The 23,187-nt window shown below is 36.5% G+C and overlaps 1 protein-coding gene and 1 long non-coding RNA gene across 3 annotated transcripts in view; one reads left to right on the forward strand and one right to left on the reverse strand.

The window, feature by feature from the left end:
* The window catches only part of reep3b (receptor accessory protein 3b), a 56,098-nt gene that overhangs the window by 14,907 nt on the left and 18,004 nt on the right, over positions 1-23,187 (forward strand). For both annotated transcript variants that reach the window (XR_012387506.1, NM_200161.1), the window contains 2 exon segments: positions 10,879-10,951; positions 22,995-23,071. Coding sequence is in view for 1 of the 2 variants with exons in the window: in NM_200161.1 (NP_956455.1) it covers positions 10,879-10,951; positions 22,995-23,071 (150 nt within the window). In the remaining variant the exon portion in view is untranslated.
* LOC108191699 (uncharacterized) lies at positions 18,285-18,810 on the reverse strand. Its single transcript, XR_001800643.4, has 2 exons — positions 18,583-18,810; positions 18,285-18,483 (listed from the first exon to the last, which is right to left on the reverse strand). It is a non-coding gene; the product is annotated as an uncharacterized lncRNA (long non-coding RNA).

The raw sequence follows: 23,187 nt of genomic DNA on the forward strand, positions 1-23,187 counted from the left end.
TTCCTCAGAGATTTTGGTCCATATTGACATGATAGCATCACACAGTTGCTGCAGATTTGTCAGCTGGAAATCCATGATGCGAATCTCCTCTTCCACCAAATCCCAAAGGATTGTTTATAGCAATCAGAATCCGGTTCTTTTGACGGAATAAATGAAGGCTAAAAATCCACACAATTCTGATTGTTTGTAATCATGTGACCTGATATGCACTCAAAAAAAAGATGTTTGCTGTTTGTTGCACACAGGCTTGTTGTTGATATGTACCCCTGTTTACATTTCTGATGAGCACAAATTATGTAGCTAAAGGTACGTCTGGCTGCGTTTCGTCTTTAAAATGAATGCTACGGGGCGGTATGATGCCGCTGCCGCCTTCTGTTCCTTTTCGCGCTGACTGCTTTCTCCGATGTCTTTACCGGTGTTTGCCAAGTAGCGGAGCGAATTTGGCCGGCATGACAGGGTTTGATTCTGGAAAAGAACGGTTTCAGAAACCACATAAGGCAAAAAAACAAAAACAACAGGCTGAAAACGGGATGAAATCATGCAGCCGTGACTGCTTTTCTTTTTTTAGATTGCTTTTAAAAACACTATCGGTTGGGTTTAGGGAAGACGGTGGGTGGATTGTTTGGTCAGGCGACAGCAAGCTTACCTGCTCGGCTAAAGTGATTATTGCGCCCTCTGGTGGATTTAATCAAAAAGCATACACAACGGACTGGTGGATTTGCAGAAAAAAAATGCGAGCAGTCGTATCTCCGGTTACGTATTTTGCTGTCCCCCGAAATGTAGACTTGGGATGAGCCTGATTAAAATGTACCTAATTAAAATGAGCTGAAACAACACAATTCTTTAAGTTTTTTTGTGGGTAAACTTAAATGTTTCATGTTAAATCCACTAAAACTTGTAGAAGCAAGTCAACTTAATTTCTTCATGTTGTCAAACACAAATCAAATGTTTAGAACCCAGGATTTTTACAGCGTGGTTTCTTCTGTTTCAGTATTGAAAAAACAAAAACAAATGTCTTTCTCCTTGAGAATTGCTGTTTGGTTAAAACATTAATTTTAGCGGATTATGTGGTGTTTCTTCATCGTCTTCGGACGAGAATTGTACTGTGGGAAAAAACCTGAAGTCTACAGACAGCCTGGTAATTTGCTGAGCAACGTTGTAGTTGAATTTCCTCATTTGGCGCTGATTAAAACAATCGTCCAATGAAAGAAAAATACTAGTTATTAGGCAGACAGAGCCGTGTGAATGCGAGTAACAGATCTGTAAATTACAGTGCTCAGGGGAGAAAGCGGAAGGGGGAAGGGTTGAGAGATGTGTGGAGCCCAACACCATTGTTACAGCCTGGTGCCTCTGCTGTTTCTATGGAAACAGGAAAATAAACTGCTGCCAAGGTGGATCCTTGAATGAGGACTGTGTGCAACAGGGAGAACTTTGTAATTGTGTGTGCTGGACACATACACTGCACAAATTTGATCATTGAAACCTTGATTAATAATGAGTTGAATTTTAATATACATTTTTAAATCAAATTGTTACTTATAATTATTTATCAATTATCAATTTAATTAAAATGAATCTGTTATTTCAGGTATTATCTATATATAGATGAAGCAGGTCTGTGAACAAGATTTTTTTGGGGAATTATATACATTCATTCATTCATTTTCTTTTCGGCTTAGTTCCTTTATTAATTATCTGAGGTCACCACAGCGAGATGAACCGCCAACTTGTCCAGCATATGTTTTATGTAGCGGATGCCCTTCCAACTGCAACCCATTACTGCAAAACATCCATACACCATCATTCACACACACATACACTACTGACAATTTAGCTTACCCAATTCGCCTATATATATAGCACATGTCTTTGGACTTGTGGGGGAAACCAGATCACCTGGAGGAATTATACTAAATAATTGTTGATTATTTCTTTGGTCCTTTGGTTTTCATGTTTGGGACTTAATTGTTTTCAAGATACATTTTATAAATGCTTTATTTACTGCTGTAAATGAATGTTGTTACTCTAGGGCAGGGATCACCAAACTTGTTCCTAGAGGGCCGGTGTCCTGCAGATTTTAGCTCCAACCCTAATCAAACACACCTGAACAAGCTAATCAGGGTCTTACTAGGTATACTTGAATCACCCAGGCCGGTGTGTTGAGGCAAGTTGGAGCTAAACCCTGCAGGGCACCGGACCTCCAGGAACAAAATTGGTGACCCCTGCTCTAAAGGTTTAAAAATTAATTGTTTCAATGGTGATTTTTGATGCAAATGAAGACAACTCTGTTTCGGTTTAGTTACAGACCAACTGGTTATGATGTACTGTTCAATAGGTTTTTTCATGCCATTATTCGTGAGGCGAGAAAACGTGCACAAGTAGAATACTTAATTTGTATAATTATTTTTTTGTGTCACCTGGTGAAATTGTATTCATATTAGGACCGCATGATTCTGGCTAAAATAAGAATCACATTTTTTTTTTGTTTAAGGTGCTTTTACACCTGCCGTATTTAGTTCGATTGAATTGCACTAGAGTTTGTTGCACTAAAGTAGCCTTCATTAATGGCGTGCATGCGCTCGTCCTCTCTGTTGTAAACAGTTAGTGTGTCAGCTCACATGTGATTTCGTGGCCATTAATACATCATTACATGAAGACAGAAAGGACATTTTGGGGTGAATTATACCTGTATGTGACGCTTTTAACACCATTGGGAGGTGTCCATGTTGCTGAGCAGCTAGGGCTGGACGATTTTTCCGTTTTTTTCGATTAATTCGAATTTGCGTTGTAAGACCATTTAATTTTGAATCAAATCAAGAAATCGCGAATTAAAAAATAAAATAAAATTTAAAACATTATAATGGCACCAATGCGCTCTGGTTCACTCTATGAAGCAGGAAGCACACCAGAAGTGCCTCTCGGCGATGCGCCGCGCAGCACCACGTAGTGCCATGTATTTTAGAATTCTAAACCGGTTTCTATACACACAACGGCGCCGCCCAGCCCAATTCACGAAGCAGTTCATATTTCAGCCGGCCCACAGAGCACCATCTGATTAGTTTCATGTTAAAAATCTTGCGAATGTGCGCGTTTGGTGTGTGATAGTATAGTAGAAACTGTCATGTGCACACCGTGTCGCGGCGCTTCTGGTGTACGACCTGCTTGACTGAGTCATGTCTGTGTGGATTGTCAAGACATTCCCTCATCAAGTCGATAAACTCGATCTCAACATTTATGAAGGACGTAAAAGACTGCCATGTGAAAAACCGCGCCGATCTTTTGAACACGAGCAGAGGTGAGCGACTGTAGCAGTAAAAATGAAAGTACCCGCCCCCATGACGTCATTTAGCGGACCTAGTTGAAAACCAGACAGATCAGGCAGCATAAGAGAGAGAGTGGTGCAAAGCGCGTTAAATGATCGGTATTTAAAAAAAAAAATTATTAAATATATTAATTTATATAGACACACATCTGGTGCTTGTATTTGCTCCTGCTATACGTCCACAACTTCACACATTGGGTTAAATTAGGCTTTCCAGTTTCCATGTTCAGTCCTTTTCTTCCACTGTATCTTTTTAAGAAAAAGGCAGCAGCATTACAACCTGTCATTCAATCAGAAGACAAAGTCAAAGCCGAGCTGACAGCCAATCTTTCCTAGGCTCAGCAAAACTTGCAAAAAATACCTCTGTATTCCTGCAACTGCAATATTTACACAAATATTTTTTATTCAAATCTTCAACAACGCTATTTAACTCGTGAATTTGTTTTACATTTATTTACACCTTGACCGATTTTTGTATGACATGACCATTAAACATACAATGTTTCTTAACCAGATGGTTTTTCCAAGTTACTTATAAAGAGAATGTTACTTCAGTCATGTTGTTGTAATGTTTTGAGAAGACTAGTGACACAATAAAAAAAAAATCGGAATCGTGAATCGGTCAAACTTTATAAAAAAAAAACTAGATTTTTTTTTTTTTTCCCAAATCGCCCAGCCCTATTAGCAGCCTATTTAAAACAATTTAAAGATGTCTTGTGTGACTGCCTTTACGCTTTTCTCCGGACCTTGAAAATATAATTGGGTGAATGGTAGAAAAGTTGAATTAAGATGGTGTATCGGGTTGAATCGAGATCACGAATAATCGTGCAGTCCTAATTCATATCGCAATATATATCGCAAAATAAAAAATATTGCAATGTTAAATTTTTCCAGTATCGTACAGCCGTTTCTGATAACTTGTTCTGCTTATGATGTACAGATGATTTGTAGTTGGTGATTTTTCTCATCCGTTGTTGGCAGCTCTGTAGGTGTTGCGTCAAAAGTAGGGCCAGACGGAATCTGCTACGTTTTTTGCCATTTCTGCAGAGAATTTTGGTAAAAATCTGCGGATTTCTGCAGAATTATTTTGGGAGTATCATAACTAAAGCCTTATTATATGAAATAAAAAATAATTTCGTTTTAACTTTTATTTAATGTTTAAAATGCAAATCCAATTAGACTCACTTTATTTAGTAAATAAAGCAAGTTTGTCATATAATATATCTAGTAAAAGACAAAATATTACTGTGCAAACTGCATTGTACATAAATCAGATGAACATTTTTACATTAGTCAATAATAATACTGAAATTAATAAAAAAAAACTGAATAAATATAGATTTACACACTTTTAAGTAAATAAACTGAATTAATGATGGGCTAAAAATCTGCGGAAAATCTGCAGAATTCTGCGTGCGCAGATTCCGGGTGGGCCTAGTCATAAGCAACAATAGTGAAGACAAGTGTAAGTGTAAAAATGCTGAGTTTTCAGGCTGATAATGGAGAAGGCTGAATTTCTGGGTCACACTTCGTCTATAATTGGCAGCGGGAAAGAGCACAAGCTGTCCCCAAATTTAGCTGCGCTGCTGAGTCAATAGCCTGTCTGTCTGTAGACACAGCACCTCTAAATCATCCCAGCGCACGAGGAATGTTTCAATCGGAGGCCGTTCACCACAAAGCTACTTCCAACGACTCTTTCAGCCTTCAGGGAAAATGGTATTTTTCAAGGCACAGTTTTTGTATTAAATTGAAACGCTGGTCTCAAAGAAAGAAAAAAACATTTTCATCTGGGAAACATCAAGGCTAGTTCCTGCCTGTAAAACCTTGGAAAAGTCTGCGTGGCATGTCAAGATGAATGCTAGAAGTAGTTTTGTCTGAATTTGGCCTACAGGCACTTTGAGGTCAAAATTTGACTTGTGTGTTCATCCTGTTTTTGTCAAATTTATCCTCCTGATACTCCACGTAAACTTTATAGCGTGAATCTTAAACCTGATCCCTAATGCACTCTGTCATACAGGTCAAACTGCTGCGTTCTTTCACATGATACGGGAATATGGTTAAGCAAAATTTGTCTTCAATACTAAATAATTCAGTCCATCTCGCCCCCTCTATTTTCATTTTAAGCGATTTTTCTGATTTTCAGCTTAACAAAATTCAGAAGCGAGTTTAGCTGTGACAAGATGAAAGCCTCCACATTCTCTTAATCACCATCATTGGATTCGAACTTTTATTGATATTATGTATCTGGAAATGTCCACTGTTCTAATCCATGGTGCAAAAGAGGACACCATCAGATTTTGGGCACAAAGTTTGGAAAAACTTAAAGGTTTACTAATTTAAATCAAGGAGACAACAAAAAGCAAAAACTTTTGGTTCCAAGGCCCATCATTTTTTTTGTTTGTTTTATTTTTATTATTATTATTATTATTATTTAATTAAAAATTTCCTCCTCTCTTTATTATTTTAATGTTTTTCCCTCTTCATTGTAATTGTTTAAGGTTCCCTGTTTGGGCTTCTAATAACTTTTCTTCATTGTCGTAGACCTCTTTCAGCACGGTTTTGAGTATTTTAAACTATTTGTCTATTACTATTTATTTATGTATTTATTTTTAACTGGCTTAATTTTACCCTTACTTAACCTTAAACACAGATTTGGTTTATGGATTTTTATGTGTGTGTATGTATTTATGTATGTACAGGGCTCGAAATTAACCTTTCTGCTTCGTAGCACCGTTGCTCCTAACTTTAAAAATGTAGGCGCATCAGCCAAAATTTAGTCGCACTTATAAGCACCGTTACTACAAGCAGGGTTCAACGCTATAGATTTTTTCTACTGGTCCGATCGGGCCAGTGGTTCAGATTTTTACTTGCCCTGCCAAAATTTTCACTGGCCTCACCAAAAAAAGGGAGGTAAATAGCTATTTTTTTGCCACATTTTAAATAGTGTGTCAAAAATAAAGTCTGTGAATCTAGAATTTCAATACTTAAAATAAATTGTAAATAAAAGTGTTATGCAAACAAAAAGAGCAGTACAGAAAATGTTAAAAAAGGTGGCTGACTTGTTAAACTGGCAGCAAACTGTGCAAAACATCACTTCATTTTTATTTTGTCGTGTTAGTCACACGTAAATGTCTACTTCCAACTGTTAGAAACAGAAATTTTCTTTTAGCCTTATAATTTAATGTTGCCGCCATGTTGCCGTTTCTTCGCTGTACTGGTTTTTACCAGGTTACAGAAAAAAAATATCATGTCAATCAGATAAGAGCAACTGGAAAGCAATATGGTGTTTACGACATCACAAAGAAGGTAGTGTTTACAAATTAAAAGCACAAACTTAAAATGCACGCAATTGACAAATAGTCACAGACAAATTAAATGTTTGTGACAAGGCAGCACTGTCCCAATCGGGCCAGTAATGATCCGGTCTACTGTCCCAAGTGTCTCTCAAGCTGGCCCTGGGCCACCGGGCAGTTCTTATTGTTAAGCCTTGACAAGTTTTATACAAACATATTAATTGCATTTGAAATCAACACTAATAAAACTTACAAGCAAAAAAATTTTAGATGCCATGGTTTCTAAAACACAATCTGTCAGTCTTCATTCTCATCTTCAGCGCTTTACTGTTTTTCGCGGTAGTAGCTCTCTCTGTCATCCCAAGCCAGAAGGCATTGACTGAGTGATTGACTGGTGATATTTCAGTGCTAGAGCAGTGGGCCAATAAGAAGAGCGAGAAGGCGGGGTATGCATTATGTACTTAACTTTGTTTACTGCAGCAAGTTTACATGACAACTGTTTGAATCCATTCCTAAACACTGCGTTTCATGTTTCAAGTGCAGAGATGCATTCTGCGTGAATGTCTCCCGAATCCTCGCATGTGGTGAACATTTTGCAGTAAAAACTGGTCGCACACAACAATTTTTTGCACTTGCACACATGCTCCCAAATATATTTTGAAGTCGCATAGGTAAAATTTTGGGCGCATATGCGACCAAAATGGTCGCAATCTCGAGCCCTGATGTATGTATGTATGTGTAACTGTATGCATGTATGTATGTGTGTATGTATGTATGTAATTTTTTTATGTATGTAATTTTTTTTAATATGTCTTTGTCATTTATTCTTCAGTTTTTCCTTTTTATTGTCACTATTATTGTTATTGTTGTTGGCATTATTATTAATATTATTATATAGCAATTTTCTTTGTTCACATAATTCAAAATAAAAGAAAAATTTGATGGAAAAATGTATCCTCTGGATCTTATTTATCTTATCTGGAGTGTCCAAATGAGAAAGGGTTTGGTTTTGTGTTTGGCACCCTTGAATGTGCACTAATTGCTTGGTGCCAATGGGTGTCTTGCTCATAGAAGGGGAGTAAGTGGCTTCTTCTGTCTTTTCCTCAAGTTGCTCAATGAGTTCAGTAGAGTGGAACATATTAAATGAGCCTCGTGGGAGAGCGACACACTGCCCAAAAAAAAAAACGTTTGGCACTTGGCCCGTCTTCTGCTTTATTTGCTGAACTCAGGACATTCCCTGAAATGAACAGGTCATTGTGAACTTATTTTTACCTTCACCTGTGTTTACAAGAAATTATTAGGTTTGGCCAATGAGGACAGTTTCTTTGTATGGATCTGTTAATCTATTAAGCTTGAAGCCTAAACTGCAGGTTTTACTTGTGGGTCCAAATTAAAAATTAGTTTTCACAGTAGAATACTTGTCAAATCCTTGTACATGTATGTGCACGGCTCACATTTGCACTTTGGATGGTTTGTGCACTATTTAGTTTGTCCACAAGATGTCCAACACTGAATTGGGCCATTGTTTCAGTCGGAAAAGAAATGTAGACGGATAACAAATGTAAAAATATTACACACCTTTGTTGACAAGTGTGTTTATATGAGCAAATTAATCTGCAAATATTTTAAAGGCACAAAATGTATGCAGTTCTTATATCCAATATCCAAAAACCACTAGTGTTTATATTTTGCTGGCTTATGTACCTTCATTAAAGAGTGTTCAAATGCACAGAAATAAGCTATTTTAACTAGTGATATGGATTGTGTCCTGTGTGGTCATGCTATTGACAAAGCTTTGGTTCCGGAATTAAAAAGAAAACAGGGAAACCCCAAAGATGCTTTAATAAGTTGTGTGCTTTATTAGACTGCACAAAGCAGCATTACAACAGAACCTTATGTATTTAGTACAGCAATACTTCTTGTCCATATAATTAACTGGAAACGATGGACTGTGGCATAATAAAAGCTCTGCTTCTTTCGTGCCATGTTTGCGTCATTACTCTTGTTTTGCTTTGACTGCTTTCAGCAGTCTTACTCTACTTCATACTACCATGATAATAAGTATAGTAGTATGATAATAAGTAGGGCTGCACGATATTGGAAAAATCTGATATTGCGATACTTTGTTTTTCTACAATACATTTTGGCATATGAATACAGTTTTACAAGATGGTTTGAATAGCTGTATTTGATGATACAGTCCAACAGTATTCAGGTAAAAAAATCTAAAGTAAAATATGATACTTATATATTGTTATCATATATTGTTTCATTTTCACTGTCCGAAAAAAAATAAGTGAAAATTTAGAGTTTTTCCTTAAAACAAGCATAATTATTTAAGTGAATTAATCTTGTTTTTGCTATCAAATGTAGATATTTGGACTAGAAACAGACAAAACTTCTAAGTAAGAAGTGTGTGTTTTTTTTTTTACATAAATCATATACATTTCATATAAATAGGGTTATTAAATATAATTCTGTGGTTCCTGGTCAACTATAATTCAGACTCAACATTGCATATCTTTGTGTTGATATTATTTTGGATGTGCACATTGCGATGTTGATGCTGAAATGATCAATTGTGCAGCCCTAATAATATGACAAGGAGTGCCGTTGCATGTAGCAAGGATAACAACTCCCATGATTCCACACACAGTCATCATCAAACTATTTCTTTGTTTATGAATATGCACCCTCTTGGGGTGAAAATTACATGCTGTTCCTTCAAACCAGTACAAAAACATTATTATTGATCACAGGTTTTGCAGAGGTAAAGTGCTAACACTGGAGAAAAACAAATCATTCTAGTGTATGTGTCAAGCGCCAGTGTTTATGCACACTTTAGTGTATACTTAGAAAGGCTGTATATTAGACTGTTCACATATACATTACATTTGTTATTAGTAATTTATTGGAAATTTTAAACGATTATTTACAGAGAAAGAAATTGTATCAAACACTAAGGCCGTACTCGCACTATGTACAGTTGCCTGGAACCGGGCCAAAACACGCTTGCCCCCCTCCCCCCTCCCGTCTCCCCTGATGGCCCGCACTCACATTACATTCGGGCCTGGGCACGCTTACGTCATCGATGCTGCGCTGTTCAGTAAGCACTCTTGATCAGCACAGTGGAGATTTCTTTAGTTATATCGTTTAAGTCGTTTGATATGCAGTGACACGCTTTCAAATATTTTGCAGAATCTCCTCATTCCTGCAGCACAAGGGCTTTATGATTGTTTATGAGCGGCAAAAGTAGAGGATCTGTTCGACGAAAAATCTGACTGCGTGTCACCACATCCCTAAAGACTGTTTGGCGAAATATTTGACTTCATGTCACTGCATATCAAACGACTGAAACGATATAACTAGAGCAATCTCCGCCGTGCTGTTGAGTGAGAGAGTGCTTCTCACTGAACAGTGCAGCAGCGATGACGTAAGCGTGCCCAGGCCCGATTGTGGTGTGAGTGCGGGCCGTCGGGGGAGACGGGAGGGGAGACAAGCAAGGCAACTGTACCTAGTGTCAGTACGGCCTATGTCTCAGGGTTAGCGCTGTATTTTAAAATAGTTGTTTTTTAATCTTCTGTTAATGTCAAACATGTTTGATATCTTAAGACTGGATGAAAGTTAGTTATAGTCTGAAGCCAGAAAAAACTGAGTTTGTCTTCATCATACACAACTACTTTTTTCTGGGAAATCTGTCAACTCTGCTTGCCCAAAATCTGCAGACTGGCTCTAATTTTCAGAACCTAGCATCAAGTGAATGGGAGAAACAATATGTACAAAAATTAGTGTATATCAGCCTTTAGTTTATATTTCAAGGCCAGCTTCTTTTGGAAGTAACTTGCTTCATGATTTAAAAAAAATGGAAATCTACATGAATTTCTGGCTTCATTATGTACAAATTGTTGCCATTTTGGCATTTTAAAACGAGCTAGTTTTCTGCTGTTAAAAGCGCACTGAGCTCTCTGTGGACTGCGGCCCACATGGATTTAATCTGTTTTAGGACATGTTTCACATTAGGTGTCTCCTGCATTTTTGTTCTCTCCCATTTCCCATATTTTTTTCTTTTCCGAAAGGAAGAAAAGGAAATCGTTGTGTACCTTGTAAACAATCAGACAGAGGAAGAGAGTTCTTTTTAATAGAGCTAGACACACAGACAGGAGGATCTGAAGCCATTAATCAACCTGCTTTTGAAGAATATCAGTAGTATTACATCTGTTTTGTCTTCGTTTATTTATTTATGCCCTCTGTTTCTTTACACAGGCTGGTTTTCGGAAACCTGTACCCAGCGTACTACTCCTATAAAGCAGTGAAAACCAAAAATGTCAAAGAATACGTAAGTATAAACACTGCATTGATGCTCATGTACATTTCTTTTGATGATTATTATTTTTTTTGTTTTGTTTAGGAAGCATTTGATTCTCTAAACCGTCTACCAGTAAATTACTGCAGGCCATGAATTAAAAGGGAGATTCACCCCAAAATTTACTCGTAAGGTCTGCACACTGAAGTCCAAATTTTTCTCATGCGTATTTTTTATATTCATATGTACAAAATTCGTCACAAACAAACCTTGCACATTGAGTCCAAAGCGTATTAATTAATCCATTACAAAAAACCGCAAAAACATTTCAGAAACAGTGCAACATGTCGGAATAAGTTCACGCTTGTAATACATCACACATTCACGTACGCAAAACAAATCCGAACAGAGACTGACAGTACCTACAGACATTATAATAGATGGTGGCCGCTTTTGACGTGTCGAATCATTTTATATTTAGATTATCGCTTTTATGGTGGTTCTGAACTGTCAAAACTCCCCTCAAATCGCTTTTTCAGATGCAAAAAGAGGAAAACATCGAACCCAGTTAGATTTATTTTTATTTTATTTATTTATTTATTTATTTTATCAATATTTTGATGACAATCGAAAGTTTCAGAGGCAGTGTGTCGATACGATTCACACAACGTGAGGTCAAATGTTTTTTTTAAAGTGCGAAAATTGCAAATGAAAATTTTGGATTCAGTGTGAAAATAACCGTTAAGGTCTTTGCACACTGAAGTCTGTAGTGTTCATTTGCGTTTTTTTTTTTAAATTCATATCTGAAAATTTGTCAGTTACACACTTTGTTCACTTCTCTATTCAGGCTATTTTGTGCAACCAGTACTGCATAAAGAGAAGGGAGAGTTTTATCATTATCAAAGATCTGCGCTGCATTAACCCCAAATGCAATGTTTATTTCAGGAAATCAAAGCAATCTCAAATGCCAAATGGAACTAATTGATCGGCCTACTGCATTTTCTAAAGTAAAACATACTATCTGTATTTAGCTTTTTGCGTGTACAGCTCTGAATTGTCAAAACTCCTCTCAAAACGCTTTATCTAAGCTGATAAAATCAAACCCGATTAAAATCTTCTCATGACGGATCAAAGTTTCGAAGACAGTGTGTCAATATGATTGATACAACACGAGGTTGAATAAATTTTTTAATGTGTGAAAATTACTTATGTAAATTTCAGATTCAGTGTGCAATGACCTTTATTGTTTTAAAAGTGATTCCTAACCTTTAAATACCAACAAAAAAAAAGACATTTTAAATGAAGCTGAAAACCTGTATCCATTAACTTTCATTGTAGGAAAACTAATACCATGGCAATGGTCAATGGTTAAAGGTTTTCAACATATTTCAAAGTATCATCTTTTGTGTTTAGCAAAAGAAAAAAACTCATAATAGTTTAAAACAAGTTAAGGCAAGTACGTTTTTTTGGAGTAATTAAATTGAGAAAAGTTTTAATTTGGGGTGAATTATCTCTGAATTAACTTGAGGTCCTGCTCAAGAGCTCAATTATCATCATTATTCATCAACTTCCTACAACTTTTAGGTTAGTAGTCCAGATTTCTAACTCACACCTGTCCTTTAAATGAAAAGTGAATACAGTATTGTTTCTGGACATGTTCGGGCATGTTGTGGAGGGAGTGTTTTGGCTTGTTCGACCCCATCAGGTGACACATTCTCTTTGCACTTACTTGTTTTAAAGGATTGCCCTGTTTAAAGCACATGCTAGATCCTTAGTAGAAGATCAATGCAGATGTTACACTAAAACACTAGTACAGGTTTGGCCGGAATCAGTGTCATTTATAGTCAGCACTCCATTAGTCTGCGTTGTTATGAACCTGCAGATCAGGATGTATTGGAGAAACATGTTAAAAGGATGGTTCAGCCAAAACTGAACATTCTGTCATCGTTTACTCACCCTTCACTTGTTCTAATCCTGTTTGAGTTTTTTTCTTCTGTTGAATACAAGAAGATATAAAAAAAAAAATAGAAATAGAAAACTGTAACCAGGGCTGGGCGATATTGCAAAAAAAATTATCACAATATTATTTTTCATATGATTCGATATCGATAATAATTAAATATTTTTTAAAAATACATTTAGGAATGTTAGTTTTTTTATTTAACCACTTTATTTAAATTTATCGACATTACTAAGGCAAATAGTTTTAATAGTCAAAAACAAACATTTTTAAACAAAATATCTGATTTATTTTATTTTATTTTTATTTATAATAAAATAAACATAAGTGTTAAAGAAACTCTTAAACTTGATAAATAAAATGTTGCAAAGTGTGTGCAATGGTGAAGCGTAAATACTGAACAATCAAGGTGTGAATAATAATGTTACAGTAAACTCTGTCAACAGCACAAATTATGATAATCAACTCTGAGCTTTCAAGTAAAGCAATCAGCCGTCATTATTTAAATATAAATATTGCAACATTAAAAATTGTGAAGTTGAATGGCTAACATTACCCCCATGCTAAAAACTATTTCAGATGGGGAGCTAGTGGCTGGGATGCACAAGAAAAGCAACCAAAAAGCCACTCTGGCGACATCCTTCCATCCTTTTTTATTTACAATCTCCTCATTGCTGCTATACGGCACTCATTTTCGCATGTGTTGTTATTCTGACCTGAAGTGACAAGTGTGTGCGCGAGGATTCCTTGACCATTTACATTGAACTTTGCGCTCGCGCTCCTCTGGCGTTTCTTGTAACTAGGCAGCCAGTGTTTTCTCAGAGGATGACAAATTAACAAATCGTTGCTGCAGCTCCGATGCAAGTTTATGGAGAAAAGTAAAAAGGGCTGCAGTGTTTGGGTGCACTTTGCTTGTCTGAGGTAATTAGTCTGCATACTGAAATGTGTATATTCCATACAAAGTGTAAAGCAGATGTTCAGATGTTTTCATCTAGGTTTACCTGGAAAATACACGCAGGTCACCTCCATTGGAAATGACAAACTTACACCCTAAGCTTATTGGAACTGCTTCCAAGGCACGCGCTCAGTAGACATGTTTTAATAAAACTATAGCGCTTCATACCTAAACTAAATACCAAATCTTTTTTTTCCGATATTATGAGTAATTGATATTGACAATGCTGTTCCGTGCAATAAATATCAATACCTTATTTTACAGCCCAACCTGTAACCATTAACTTCCATGCTTTTCTTACTATTGAAGTCAGTAGTTACTGTTTCTCAGCATTCTTCAAAATATCTTCTTTTGTGTTCCACAGAACTTATAAATGTTTGGAACAAAACACACACCTCAGAATTAGATTTGAGCCTTTTTAAATATTTATTCGCCCTCCTGTTGTTTCATGCTTTATGAAGATTTTTAAAATGTTCTTCGTAGTGTTTCGAGGTTTTCATTATAACTAAATTTATGTTTTATTCTTACATGCATTTTATTTTTTGGTGAACTACCAGTTTAAACATTTGTTTTTCTTCGCACTCATGCTTTTGTCTACTTCAAACGGGTAATTTTAGGTTTCCTTAGTCATTGTGCAGGTGCTATTTCAGTACCCTAGTAACCCGAGTCTGTTTGTATGGTGCTGCATTGCAGTGAGCTGAGTTACTTCTACTAAGAAATGCATCCTGCTCTTCTTCACTCATATAAACAACACCTGCACTGCCTTTCCTAAACAAGCTTCTTTTATATTATTCATGACATGACTTCATAATGTTCTAAAAAGTTTGGAGAATAATATGCTATGATTCTCTGTAGAGCTGTCAGAATATGCGTCTTCCTGTTTTCTTGAAGAATACACGAATAGATGATTTTTGTACGTGTAGATCTTTTGTGTTGCTCAATAAAACAGCAACCTTACTTGTTACAATGTTGGTTTGGGTCGCTTTTACAAATCAACGTTTCAAAACACACCACAATGTTTTTATGCAAGTCATGTGTGTAGAACTGTCGTCTCATTGGTGGGAGCACACACAGGTGATTGACAAGTTTGCTCTGTGAACTTTTTATAGCTTTTTACAAACATGTAGGAATGTATATGTGTTGTTATTAATTTCGGATTAATCATTTAATTACTAATTATGCTTTTTTATTTTCAATTATTAGACCTACTGTGATTTTTATTTATTTATTTTAAAATATTCCCAAATTATATTTAACAGAGCAAGGAAATTGTCACAGTATTTCTGACTTTAGTCTTATTTGTTTTATTTCATTTAGAATGAAAGTTTTACATTTTTTAAAACCATTTAAAGGTTAATATTAATTATCCCCTTAAATATTTTTGTTTTCCGATATCTACAGAACAAACCATTGTTATACAATGACTTGCCTAACCTGCATTTTGCATATGCGCATTAAAAAAACGGTTGATGGAATCGCCATGATGCGCATACATTTTGAAAATGCGCATAAAAAACATATGCGCATAACTGAGTTGGATAAACTTTTAATTCAATAAGATGCGTAAAAACTACAATGTAAACACTTTTACCGCACAAACTCCAACATGCGCATTCAAAAAGGTCATGTGATTTTGTTATAAGAAATCAAGTGATGATGAAAATGTGTGTAAATGGACAAACCAGCTGAGCTGATTGAGCACACTGTAGAACATCTGAAATGTTGTTTTGGTAATTCTAAAATGCCTTATCGTTTAAGTATTAGTGTTATTATAATATTAATGACCTCCAGAATAAAGCGTGTCTGTGCTCCACGTCTGACACCTTCAAACGCCACTGCATGTTCACTGCGTTTCAGGATTGCCGTCTGAGGCACAAGTCATTAATTAGATGAAGAAAAGATTGACGCAGCTTCTCCTATTGCAGCAAATTCAGTTTTTACTGTTGATATTTGGCGCCAGTTAATCAGGAAGTGACGATTTTGTTCGCTTTGACTTGTTGGATGGAAACGCTGCTTTATTTGCATGTTTTTTTGCGATAATCCAGTTTTGCGCATAAAGTTCATTCGCATTTTTGGATGGAAACATAGCTACTGTTAAATGTTTGTAGAAGGTTCAAAAAAATAATTTATATATGAATAACATTTACAATCATAGTATGGAACTGTTTTGGACAAAATTTAGAAATTAAAGCAGGAGGAGACAGAGACATTATAAAATAATTCTAAAATAAATAATGACATAAAATAAACTAATTAACATGCAGTAGTCTTGTAAATGTCTATATCATCTCAGTCTATCTGCAAAAAAAGTATGAATGGTTCTCAAATCTTGTTAAAAATGGACAATTTGTTACTTAGGGCGTACTCGCACTATGCTACCCGAACCATGCCCAGGCCCATTTCCCAGATAGTTTTAGAAGTGTGAGTGCTCTTAATCAGGCTCAGGCACGGTTAACTTGGCCGGCCCTGGCGCGGTTGGAAGAGGTGTGCCAGAGCGTGGTTCATTTGGGCTTTGGCGCGGTACGCTTGTGTGTGAGTGCAAAAAACAACTGAGCCCGAAAGTGAGACGTGACTTTTAAGGGCCTGTTTCATATGGATTTATTAATCATTCTTACTGTTCAATGTCTGCAAACAGACATTGTTTTTTAAAGTTTTTTAAAGACACAAACCCCTCACTGCACGACAGCTGCACCTTCAGCAAACCTCCTAATTCCTGCACCACGAGGACTTAATGATTGTTTATTAGCATCAAAAATGGCTGATCTGTTTAGCGAAATATTTGACTGTGTCACTGCATCCCAAACGACTAAAAGGATATAACTAAAGAAATATCCACTGTGCTGAGCGAGAGTGCTTACTGAACAGCGAATCATCGATGACGCAAGCGTGCCCAGACCCGAATGTAATGTGATTGCGGGCCGTCAGGCGAGATGGAAGGATGGACAAGCATGCTTTGGCACAGTTCAAGGCAACTAAACATAGTGTGAGTACGCCCTTAAGCCGCCTTTCCACTGCACACGACATTTGGACACGACTGTCGGAATACGCCCCCTTGTGGCAGCCGCACAGTATTTTCAGTGATGTCGTGCACCATGGGGGAGAAGCTGATTTTCACGGTATCCGAAATAAACGAGGGCAAAAGCAAGAGCCTTTATTTTCTGTGCATTTACATGATTAAATTTACATTACATTTATTAGATGAATGAATACTAGAAACTCATAGACCACTAAAATATTGAAGGGAATGTGGAGACAACACTAAAAATATATATTTTTATTACTTTCTTACTTACATTTATGAATGAAAAGTTTTTAATATATATATATATATATATATATATATATATATATATATATATATATATATATATATATATATATATATATATATATATATGACTTTTTAAAATTCAAAAAATAACCAAATAAACTCTAATTTCTCATCTCGCGCGCACGGATCTGCTTGGACAACACTGGAATACATCATATCCGGTCGGCAGGTCGCATACGGTCTAGTTGCAGGAGTTCAAATATTTCAACGGATTCGCAGCTCAATTCGGATCAGAATTTTCCGCATACGGAGATGATCGGAACTTGGAAATGAATGACTTCCGGTCTGTCGCTTGTCGTTTGTCGTGTGCAGTGGAAAGGAGGCTTTAGTGTGAATCTCAGTTACTCTAAGTGTAACATATTTCCAAGTTCTCTAGCCTACATTTTAAAGGTGAGGACAGCATCAGATTTCCACATTTGTACAATTTGAATGTGAAGTTAAAGATTAATAATAAGCAGTTCTGTCAATTAAGTCCCATGTTTGATGTACTAATATTTAACCTACACGCTGGTCTGAATCATTGCGAAACCAGCCATCAGGCTAACATTATTGTTAAGCCGGTGACATATTTGATCTGTGGAGAGATGAATTGCGCAGTATAAGGACACGTTTATGTAAACAGTGGTAGCAGGATTGCTCGGCTCAGGAGCGCAGACGCTGGCAGCACAAGATCACGGATGTTTATATGCTTTGCTAGAACGTTGAATGTTCCTGAATGTTTTAGCGGAAAGTCGATTTAGGTAAACTTAGCCTTTTAATAGCAAACCCTTGGAAAAAAGAAGACCACAAAAGCAGCTTTTTTGGAAACATGTCATAACTGTTTTTGCTTTCGCCTTTGAGCGCAGACGGGTAATTGAGAAATCATTTTCAAAATAGAACCGGACAAGCGATGCTTTGTGCTGCAAGCCTTTTTATAGGCCCGGTCGACTGGAGCTGCTGGTTTATGTTGGAGTTAAAATAAAGTTTAAAGGCAGCTTGACAAAGCCTGTGTTTGCTCGCATAGACTGGATGCTCTTAGAAACCACAGTGTGGCTTTTATTTTTTCCACCCAGAGCAAATCTGTACAATGCCTACAACTCCTGTTTGTTAGATAAACAGAGCGGCTCAGCTCATATGTCTCGCTGCTCAGTTTTAATGTTGAACAAAGAAACCACTCCACGGTACACACACACGGAGCAGGAAAGGAGTACGTCCATTCACAATCAGGATACTTCAAAGGTTTTTCATTGGAAATCCAGGCTATACAACTTCTTATCCACATGCAGCGTTGAACAGGAAAGGCATGCTTGTCTTGGGCGCCTGCCCGTTCTCGAATCGCGCTGCAAGATAGAACAAAGCAGAACTGTTTACATCTTACATACTTGCCTAATTGAAGCCAGGTAATAATTGCAGACTTGTAATAAATGGGATTGTCTGACTTCTAGACGTAGTTAGATTTTTCATATCGATGCGGTCAGCGCTCCGGCTGGCTGAAAAGATCACCGCTGGTGGATTTCGATTGACGGTTTGTCACGGAGCGGCAGCTTTACTGTGGCTGATGCAACGCATTGATCTCTCTCAGACCGCTGAAGGTTCATTGGGAGGACACCAATTAAATCTGACGCCTCCTGTCAGGCTGGTAATGCTGCCTCTGCATGGATTCATTTGACTTTGTTCAGCGAGGCTGAAAATATCACCTAATACCTCGGAGAGCTGCAGCTCAAGGCTGGGGATCACATGACTGTCTGCACGGGTGTTTGAAATTGAAATGCTAAGAAGCCGGCTGAAAGCTCGCTGTGGTTGAGAGCAGAGGAGAGGTAGAGCATACCAAACAGGTCCTGCTGCAGAGACACACACACACACACACACACATACACACAGAGAGAGCTGGGATGGAAATTAATGTCACGGCCATAATGATTTTTTGTTACACTCGACTGTGTTTCCGTCTCCTCCTAGGAAAAGAGGCGCGCTTGGATTTGTGTTAGCGAAGCACTCAGTGTGGAGAGATTATGCGTTCGGTGTACTGAAGAGAAAAATGCATGGGTTTTGTTTTAATATTCTTTTGCATGCTTCCTGGTGTTTTTTGTTTGGGCGAGTATGATGCATCTGCCGGCCTTGTCTGTAGGTGAACTGTTCTACATTATACGAGATTTTTTTTGTTTTGTTATGTTGGTTGAACTTCTTCTCACATCTCGATAGTGCTCCCTAAGATAGAAGTGAAATGAAAATCTGTTCATAATTTACTCAATTATAAAAAACAATCATTGGTGTACATGATTATTTTCTTCTTTTGTATTACGGAAAAATATCTAAATTAGCAGTTTTTCTTATTTTAACTCCATGTTTTTTATTTTTTTTCTGTGTATTTATGCTTTTCAATTGCATTATTGGACATTGATCTTTCATTTGATCTTTTAACCTTGAAAAGTTGGAAAAAGTGAATAATATTAATAATACAATAATAATAACAATTTGTAATTCCTTACATTTATATAATGCTTTTATGGACACTCTAAGCGCTTTACACAAATTGGTGGAATCTCCTCATTCTCCACCAGTGTGCAGCATCCACCTGGATGATGCGACGGCAGCCATATTGCGCCAGACCGCACACCACACACAGTGATGAAGCCAACTATGGTATGGGAATGGTTAGGAGGCCATGATGGACAGAGGCCAGTTTGCAAATTTGGCCAGGATGCCGTGTTTAAACTCCTACTCTTTTTCGAAGGACATCCTGGGATTTTTAACGACCACAGAGAGTCAAGACCTTGGTTTAACGTCTCATCCAAAAGACGACGCTCGCTTAGTAGTATAAAGTCCCTGTCACTATACTAGGGCATTGGGACCCCTGCTGGCCTCAGTAACACCACTTCCAGCAGCAACCTAGCTTTCCCATTTGGTCACCCAGCCAGGTACTGATCAGGCGCAGCCCTACTAGACTTCAGTGGGCGTGCAATTGAAAGTTGCAGAGAGCTGGCTGCCAGATAGATTAGTTTAAAGTGTTAAATTATCTGTGTTGGTGTTGTATATTATGGTACAAAAACCTGGTTATAAACTGGCAGTACTTTTTCTGTTGTTTTACAAACGTATTTCTCTATCTTTTATTTCTTGTGCATCATTTTAAACTACTAAAATGTCAATAAAAGCCACTTTGTTAAACTGTTGATTTTTCAACATCAAAAGTCAACAAAGCAGAGATTAAAGTCCCATAATGGGATTAATAAATAAACTTAAAACACTTGTGAACCACAACATACAGAAACTGTTAATTAACTTTTTTTTAATATTTTTTTACAGAGGACAATTGGATAGTGGCTTTTATTTTGCTTCCAAAAGCACATAAATAAGTCGAAAAACTAACCCCGGAGGTTACGCATATCTTATAAAGCGGATCAATGTGCTTTTATTACAGAAATATTTCTTGTTTTTACATTATAAACTGCAATCACTTTCATGTTATTCCATGTGAAGGGTGTATTGGCTACCTGTCAACATATGTATGCTCTTTGTAGTGTGAATGTCATGTGACATACCAGGGTCAATTGTGTCACTTTACTGCTATTCACAAATGCACTCTCGTGACCTCATGGGATCGTAAGGTACAGTTTGCACACATCAGAATCTTGCCCAGGGCCATACTAGACTTGTTTACTAGTGCACAAGCCTTTGAAAAAATGTTATGTGGCTCAGACACATTTTATTGATAGATCCTCGTTTGTCATTGAAGATTAGTGTAAACCATTGTTTCCTCTTTTTTTTCTCTTTTGTTCCATTTAAGCAATTGTCATCAGTTTTTTATTTTATTTTAGGTGTTTAGAATCATAACTTTCAGAATGTCAAAATTATAAATTAATTGTAAAATTGAGTTGTAAAAGGTTTGTTATTCTTCATGGTCCACCTTGATTCATGGAATTGGATGTGAACTTTAGCTACTGACCAAAAGTTTGGAGTCTTTTAAAATGTTTTAAAATAGAGATTTTTAAATTTTTAAAATAAGCTTCTCCTCCTCACCAAAGCTGCATTTATTGCAATATAAATTGTAAAATTGTAAAATTTTGTTGTACTATAAAACAACTGTTTAAAAATAGTTCAACCTTTAATTTAATCAATTATTATTGATTATAATGATGCATTTTCAGCTTCATTACTCCAGTCTTCAGAGTCACATAATTTTTCAGAAATTACTCTAATACTAATTTTTCTTTCTTTTTCTTCTTCTTCTTCTTCTTCTTCTTCTTTTTCTTCTTCTTCTTAATATTAATGGTAATAGTGATAAAAGCAGTAATAACTGGAGTAATTTTTACATTTAATAAATGCCGCCTTGATTAAAAAAGCAAAAAAAAAAAAACATATTAAAAATAAAATTGACCCCAAACTTTTGACCAGTAGTGTATATTTACAGAATCCTGGCTTGTTTAAAAAAATCTAGTTTTAAAAAATAAGCTTTAAAATTATGCCTAAATCCTTAAAAAAATCATCACTTTTAAATTTTGTTGCTCATAGTTGATTTGTCTAGAACAGTGGTTCTCAAACTGTGGTACGTGTACCACTTGTGGTACGCAGGCTTCCTTCTAGTGGTACGCGGAGGAATGAAATATGTCATGTATATGCTACACACATTTCAAAATTTAACAAAAATGATGTATATAATATGCCATAAATGACATATAGCCTATATTTCTGAGGTAATCTGCCACGTTTTTTTTTTACTTTGCAGAGTTGTAGCTGCTTTACTGGGCCTACTACTTTACTGTATTTCAAAACTGCTCATTTTGGTGGGACTTGGAGAGACAATTTTTTTCTGAGGTGGTACTTGAGGAAAAAACGTTTGTGAACCACTGGTCTAGAACACTTAATAATTAAACTTAATACCCTTTTTTACTTTAGGAGCCCAGTTGTTGAACTTCGTTTTAACATACACTACCTGACAAAAATCTTGTTTTCGATTGCAGTTGTAAAAGCGGAAAATAATAACTTGACTTCTAGTTGATCATTTGGAAAAGTGGCAGAAGGTGGATTTTTCTGTTGAATCATCTGTTGAACTGCATCCCAATCATCACAAATACTGCAGAAGACCTACTGGAACCCACATAGACCCAGGATTCTCACAGAAATCAGTCAAGTTTGGTGAAGGAAAAATCATGGTTTGGGGTTACATCCAGAACATTGTTGAGCATGTCTCGGGTAGGATGAAGGAGAAGGCATTAAAGATGAATCCAAAGAATCTTGATGAACTCTGGGAGTCCTGCAGGAACGTTTTCTTTCCCATTCCAGATGACTTTATTAATAAGTGATTTGAGTCATTGCAGAGATGTATGGATGCAGTCGCCCAAGCTCATGGGAGTCATACACAATATTAAATCTTTTTCCACTGCACCATGACTTTTTATTCTATACTGGACATTATTTCTGTTAAGTGACAAGACTTGTCTCAGCAAGGTCAAACCTTACTGTCCTAATTAAATCATTAAAAATCAAGGCATAATCATATTTTATTTTGGTAAAATAAGCCTAATCTAGAGGCCTTTGCCTTTCATATTAGCCACTTCTAATACCAAATGATCAACTAGAAGCCAAGTTATTATTTGTTGTTCCTAAAATTTGGATAGGAGTCAAGACATTTGTCAGGTAGCTTACTAAAAATATATTTACTGTTTGATAGTTGAAAGTGTATATGTGAACCTATCTTTGTGGTAACATGTATTTAAAAATATTTATAATGATTATTTATTTACTGGTATAAGTCGCACAGAAGTCATTAGTTATTTTTATGTAAGGGCATTCATGTATTCATCTGTTTGTGGGTTTGTCTTAAATATTCGACATGATTTCTTGTCTTTGTCAGGTACGATGGATGATGTACTGGATTGTCTTTGCCTTGTTTACAGTAGTGGAGACAGTCGCAGATCTAACCATAGCCTGGTGAGTCTCCCTGATTTGAGTCTTCCCCCACACCACTGCTGCAGTTACCTGATTACAAGTGATTCATGTTAGACTAAAGAAGCGAGCTGTTTCATTGAAGATCTTGTTGTTTGTTT

Source organism: Danio rerio, chromosome 12, assembly GCF_049306965.1.
Source record: "Danio rerio strain Tuebingen ecotype United States chromosome 12, GRCz12tu, whole genome shotgun sequence".
NCBI classification, from domain to species: Eukaryota; Metazoa; Chordata; class Actinopteri; order Cypriniformes; family Danionidae; genus Danio; species Danio rerio.